The 6,663-nt window shown below is 37.6% G+C and overlaps 2 protein-coding genes across 2 annotated transcripts in view; one reads left to right on the top strand and one right to left on the bottom strand.

The window, feature by feature from the left end:
• ppwd1 (peptidylprolyl isomerase domain and WD repeat containing 1) overlaps positions 1–4,695 on the bottom strand; it is an 18,422-nt gene extending 13,727 nt beyond the window's left edge. The window contains exons 1-6 of the mRNA XM_014023947.1: positions 4,535–4,695; positions 4,328–4,430; positions 2,917–3,020; positions 1,619–1,739; positions 1,061–1,508; positions 792–982 (exon numbers count right to left, since the gene is read on the bottom strand). Coding sequence (XP_013879401.1) covers positions 792–982; positions 1,061–1,508; positions 1,619–1,739; positions 2,917–3,020; positions 4,328–4,430; positions 4,535–4,667 — 1,100 coding nt within the window. The 5' untranslated portion in view covers positions 4,668–4,695. The remainder of the gene's footprint in view (positions 1–791; positions 983–1,060; positions 1,509–1,618; positions 1,740–2,916; positions 3,021–4,327; positions 4,431–4,534) is intronic.
• A 471-nt stretch (positions 4,696–5,166) lies between these two features.
• cwc27 (CWC27 spliceosome associated cyclophilin) overlaps positions 5,167–6,663 on the top strand; it is a 78,675-nt gene continuing 77,178 nt past the window's right edge. Inside the window, exon 1 of the mRNA XM_014023946.1 lies at positions 5,167–5,351. Coding sequence (XP_013879400.1) covers positions 5,310–5,351 — 42 coding nt within the window. The 5' untranslated portion in view covers positions 5,167–5,309. The remainder of the gene's footprint in view (positions 5,352–6,663) is intronic.

The following is a 6,663-nucleotide window of genomic DNA, read 5'->3' as shown; positions in this document are numbered from 1 at the left end:
CACAGAAACAGTACTATATAACATTTTAGACACATTCTAGACAGTTTATCAGCTAAAAAAAGTTAATTTTGGGGTAAGTTACTCTTTAAGGAATATTATGTCACACTATAACATTTTTATGTCTAAATGACTAATTTTACTTGAAGTTCTGGTTATAACATCCACTTTATTTTGATGTTTGTTGTTGAAACCGTTTTACAATATATATAAAACATTCTTCTGTACTTCTGTTAAGCTCATTTGTACGACAGCAAAAATACTGGCTTTGATTATGATTACAGTTTTCTGCTAAGTAGATGCTCTAAAAATTACATTATCTTTACTTTTTATGATAATTTTCTACTGCGATATAAAACCGTTACCGTGAAGGGATTAAATTTATACCGTGATATGAATTTAAGGTCATACCGCCCAGCCCTACTGTCAATGTTTAACAGATTATTCAGATATTGACTAGTTTGGTGATGTTTATTTAACAAACAAGGGTCTCAGTAGCATGTGGAAGAACCATATACAGCCACAATCACCTGGCACCCACTCCTAATGCTTGGTAACACACTGCAAGCAAACAGGTTTACTTTGCAGAATTCCTCAAAACTCTTACTCTGAGTTTTATTGAATCCTCTTACAGAGTTGTTGGTAAATTCTGTGATGAAAATCTGCAGTCTTCAGCTGAATAAACCAATGCTTGTTATTAACTAAAGCTAATTATGTTATGTTAGAGGAGTTGAGCTGTGCAAATCTAACTGAATTTATCAATCCTTTTCTTTCTCTGCTCCTACAAGACGTACCTGTTGGTTTCCACATTGATGACTTTAATGCCCAGCATGGTTCCATACAGCACAAAGTGACCCGTCTCATCAAACAGAACGTTTGTCAGTCGAACAGCGTCCACCTTCTCCAGTTCTCTCTCCACGGCCATTCTCCTCCCAAACTCCATGTCCGGCAGCTGCTGCCTCATCTGCTGCAGCTCTGTGAACATCTGACAGATGGAGCAGGCGTTAGACACAGAAACACACAAACTACGTAAACACACAGGCTGAGAATGGTGTCCACTCACTGTTAAAGATTCATCAAACACTCGCATCAGTTTTCCTGTCAGGAAACGGAAAATTCTCACTTTCCTGTCAGAAGCTATGGTGGCCATTTTCCTCCCATCAAGGGAGAAGGCCAGGCTGACAGGATAGGTTTTGTGTTTAGCAAATTCATACAGGTCTGTGTCCGTTTTGTACTCCCAGTCCACGTGTTTGGGAAATCTGAATTCATTGGGAAGGCCTGTCCAGTACTCAAGCATTCCTGATTTGTCAGCCGAAACAATAACTCTGAATTTAGGATTCAAGCGGATCTGGGACAGAGGTGAGGAGTGCATTTTATCAAAGACATGAAGGGGCTCGTTGCTTCCTCTTCCATCATACACAAAGATCCTGCCTGTGGATTTTTCTGAGCAAGCCACGGTGCAAATGGCATCTCCAGGGTTGTATATCCACTCACACTGGCCTGGATGAAAGCTACAGGTACAGAGAAGAACAGAAAAACATCTACTTACACATCAGAAAGTAGGAAAAGTTACTTTAAAACTACTAACAGATGCAATAAACAACCTGCCATTTAGACCTACCCTAACTTTAGCATATTGATCATGTCGAAGTTGACCACATCAAATATTTTCATGGCCCGATCATCCCCAACAGAACAGAAGAGAGCTCCTTCAGCACTGACAGCAATACTTTCAATCACACCTACACACAACGGAAGCAAAACATCATTAAATATTCAAAATACAGATTAAACATTTCCTCTGTTTAGGTTAAAACTAGGGGTCGACCGATACAGCTGTCCGTTCGGCCGATCCGTTCTTTGAGTCATGTGAGCGCATGTGTCCGCCCCTTCCCCCGGGGAGAGAGAGAGCAGCTAATGTTGTGAGACAGAGTGCAACAACAATAAGGGTGAGTTATGAACTATAAATGTGTTTTAACTGTCTAATTTAACTGTTTCTGTCCTCTGTGTCGGAATATGAGGGGAGAAAGAACAGCTGAGTTTAAGTTTCACTTCGAACGGGAGCGCCTTAGTTTCACTTTGAAGCCGCACTGTAATCAGCGTGTCCGCATTGTTTATCTTTTAAAATCTGCTGGAACTGCTCACAGGAGGCATAGAAGAACACCTCTGTTGTTCTCCCTGCTGGATTAAAATAAAATAATAAACTCGGTCTTTTCTCGCTGTTATGTTTTAGCGAGCGCAGCCGTCCACCATGTGAACCAGACTCTGCTCAGATCACGTTTGTTCTGACTGCAGTATAAAGTCATGATGCAGGTTTCCTTCAGTGTACATTTCAAACTGTGATCTAAACTTAACTTCAGCTGGTTTAAATGTATTTTTTGCCCGGTGTAAAAAAAACGGGTGCAGACTGAGGCAGACTGTGAGCGTTGTGTGTGAAGTCCTCACAAAGATAGCCAGATGGATGTGTGTGCCTCCTTTTTCTCTGTGTTCCTCTTGTTGCTGTTTTTGCATCAAAAAATCTGGGATTTTAAAACAGTCATTTATTTTATGTAAATAATATATTAATCTGATTAATATACAAATAAAAACAGAATATKTAGCACTAGATAAAATAAAYCATGRATTTATTWTTWWTTTTTTTAAGAAAGGGCTGAAAGAAGAAATCCTGTGTGGCAGCACTTCATACAGCCTGCACCAGACAAGGCTCAGTTAATAAATGTTTTTGTTTGTTTTTTTTGTTTTAAATTTGTTTGTAACATTTGTTATTATTCTGATCATATTAATGGAGAAAGAAAAGCTTCAAGAATCTGCCAAAAAACAATCGGCTGCATGTATCGGTTAGACTGATGTAAAAACATCGGTATCAGCCTTCAAAACCTGCATCGGTCGATCTCTAGTTAAAACATTTTCAGATTTTACCAAGATGGCTTCGAAAGTGTTTCACAAATTCTATTCCGTTGTCCTCCTTCTTTTTCCAAAATTTGACGTGTCCATCCTGGCTGGCTGTGATGACGAAGTCTGTCCTAAAACATAGAGAGAGACAGAGAGACCGAGACGCAGAGGGAGACAGAGAGACAGAGAGAGAGACAGAGAAAGAGACAGAGAGACAGACAGAGAGAGAGAGAGAGAACTACTTGTCAATCACCAACCTATGACACAGGTAGAGGTCATGACAAACAGGGTGTGCCTGGTCTCTTGCATATGTGTACATAATTTACATTTAAAAACATATATATATAGTGTGTGTGTATGTTTGTTCTACATACAAACATACACACACCTTGTATTTCATTTTTACATTTACTATGGATGTTGACATTTCGTCAGCAGCTGCTGCCATTTTGTTCCCAAACTGCTGTGACCAGATTTTACAAAGCTGCTCTGTGTTTGTAATTTCCTCCTGCTTCGTTATTTCTACGAGTTTCAACAAAGCGCGCTGACGTCAGGTAGTTAGCTACAGCCTCGTCTTCTAGTTTTTTATTTTTGTTGAGTTTTGAAGAGACAATTTTTTGAAAGGCGGATCAAAATAAATCACCCGTGTTTTTCTAGTGAACCTTAAAGAGATAAGCTGCCAGGAAGAACATTATTTATCTACCCTTCTTCCAAATTTGATAATGATTTGAAACGTCGAAGTATGTTTTTTTAAATCCTGAACAGCGCTTGTTGCAAAGTGTTTTGATGCTCGTCTTCGTCACTTGACACATTTAACACGCTGTCATTGGTTGAGGAGCTTTGTTTACAAAACACATGTCCACATGCTTTTTAAATTGTTTTAACTTCCTTACTTTATAAGACACATTAAGTTGATTTGGTGCTACAGTTTGCCTTGTAATGTTATTTTATAACTTTTCTGCTACTTTTGAATTGGCTATTATTAAGTTTTATTAGTTTTTAGGATACAAGATGCTTCCTACAAAAACCAGAATGTGACTCTTTTCCTGAAATTTCATGGCGATATCTTGAACACTGAGGAAGTTGTGAGCAAAAATAGAAAACAAGAAGGTGAAATGATCCCATTGGTTCTGCTGTGAACTGCAGCAAGAAAACATGAGCTGATTTCACCTGAACAAACAATAACTTCCCTTATACTTCAGAAAAATCACATGATTTTGTGTTATTTTGTATGGTTATTTATTCTTTTGGAATCTGCTGTCAGATTTAATATTAGTGCAGGATTAAAAATGTATCCACAGCCCTACATATAAGTAATACACAGATAAATCCACGAATGATGAATATATTTTATTGTACAGACTGTGCACTCAGTTAAAATGTTATTTGGTCAAATGTAAAATGATCAAAGATCATATTTGTGTCTAAAACCACTTACTTGGAACAAACTAAATGCGTGATAACGTCTCTGTGCATGTAACTCCGTTCATACATGGCGGCTGATGGAAGATTGTCCAGGTAGACACGTTCATATTCAAGAACTGAAGAGAAAAACAAAAACACAAGTGTTAGCAGGTGAGTTTGGATTAGCCCAGGAGCGCGCCATGACAGTAAAAAGTGGTTAAATTAAAGTGTGAACGCCCGCCTTTCCGTTTCTTTGTCTTTGAGGCTTCACTTGGCATAGGTCCGACCCAGTCTGTATCTTCTCTTTCCCCATCTCCATCCAGGCCTTCTGCAGCTTTTCGCTTCAGCTCCACATTGTTTTCAGTCGACGCCATAACTGCGAACTCCGCGGTCCTTTCTTCGTTACTGTCCTTTCTTGGTAACTTCCGGTTCCGGTTGGCTCAGGGCAAATCCCAGTCTTCTTGATATAATTGTTCACATATATTTATAATTTATTGTATCCTTTGTGATTTATACCACACTTTAGACTTTAATAGTATTTGTTTAACTTCAAAAAGCATGATGGATTGTAGGAACCAATGTGTTCGCTCTTGTTTTTAGGGGTTTGATTTTACAAAACACGTGGACGAAACCAATGTTTCCATCATCCGGGGGGGATCAGCGTTTATGACTTTATTTTATCATTAATATTCTTCATGGTTGACTCACATATTTGTAAACAAGTTTCAATAAGTAAATATATTTAATTATAAGTAGTATCATTTGACAATAAATACAATAAATTATATAGATATGCACATGTAGATTTCTAGACTCCCCCACGCACCCAGAAGTAAACAACCCGCTAGCAAACATTGCTAGCTAACTTTGTTGTGGAGAGCACAGCGTGAAATTAGTCGCAGGAAATGGAGATAGTTATAAAAATCAGTATCTGTTTATTTCATGGTGAGGTCAAGTGTTCAAAGCTTTGAAGATAAGTTTGTTTATGTTCTAAAAAGCTCGAGAACAGGTGCAAAATGAGCAACATTTACATCCAAGAGCCACCAACAAGTGGAAAGGTGAGGACGTTTTTGCACATTTCAGACACGATCTTTCAGTGTTTTATTTATCAGTGGAGTGGTTAAATTCCTGTACGTTTTGCTAGTTAGGGCCTTTTACAGTTTTGTGAGGTAAAATGAAATTGTAGAAATGTGTCGGGTAAATTTACAGTTTTAATAGCAGCAAATGTCAAAGGAAAGGTTTACAGGACAGTGTGGGACCAGCTGTTGTAGGTTTGGATCCAGTAGTGACACAAACAAACCAGACAAAACTGGAAGAGTCAGAGCTGAAGATGTTCAGGCTCTCCTAGCACAGGGGTCTGCAACCTTTACGATCAGAAGAGCCATTTCTGCTCCTTCTCTCACTAATAAAAAGTGTTCAGAGCCGCAAAACAAGCTACAACTGTGATTATCAACTGGTGGTCCATGGGCCTTTTCAAGGCCTTTTTGGGAACTTTTACGGTCAGTGGAGGTGACGTTATAAAACTAAAGGAATATTGTTATTATTATTTTATTTATTATTATACACATCAGGACAAATAAAAATAACATTTTCATGTAAACAAGAAAAACACTGTATATATTTTATACTGAATTTCATAAAAAAAACAGTACATCTGAATTATTCAGGCACATTTATTTTCTAATTCTTATTATTATAGTCGTCAAATTTTTTGAAAGGTAATTCTGACGGATTTGAAAGAGAGAAAAATTGGAATATTTAAGTAAACAACAGGCTAGCATGAGCTACATGCTACTTTTACATTACTTTTTGTTTTAGTAGTATTGATCATATTCTTGCATACAAATTGATTTCTGTTGTGGGCATATACCACCCCTCCAAAGAGCCACAGGTTGCAGACCCCTGTCCTAGGGAGTGATGAGGATGGATGAGATCATCAGTATTAGGGTTGGGCAGTATTGGCAAAAAAAATTAAAAAATCACTTGGTGCATTTAACCCATAACGATTAACTTGTCAATTAATCACCTGGAGTCCCTTATATCCTGGTCACATGACCAATTTAGTTGGAAAGATTTGCTCTTCATAAAAATCAGTTCCAAATTGTGTCAAAATTATAGACTTCAGGCAATATATACATCAAATTTTAAATTGTGTTGATAGATAAATAAATTACAGAATTTTATGTTCGTCATATTTGATGCAGAGAAGAGCACGGAGCGGACTGACTGGAGCCATTAATGCTATTAACAAACAAACAACCAAATTTATTTCAAACATGATGACCATACAATACAAAGAGATAACCATACTTAAACATATTACACATATTAAATACAAATACACATATATTATCCATCCATCCATCCATC

Source organism: Austrofundulus limnaeus, unplaced genomic scaffold, assembly GCF_001266775.1.
Source record: "Austrofundulus limnaeus strain Quisiro unplaced genomic scaffold, Austrofundulus_limnaeus-1.0 Scaffold398, whole genome shotgun sequence".
NCBI lineage: Eukaryota > Metazoa > Chordata > Actinopteri > Cyprinodontiformes > Rivulidae > Austrofundulus > Austrofundulus limnaeus.
Note: the sequence above shows the minus strand (reverse complement) of the source record. Positions and strands in the feature narration are given on the sequence as shown.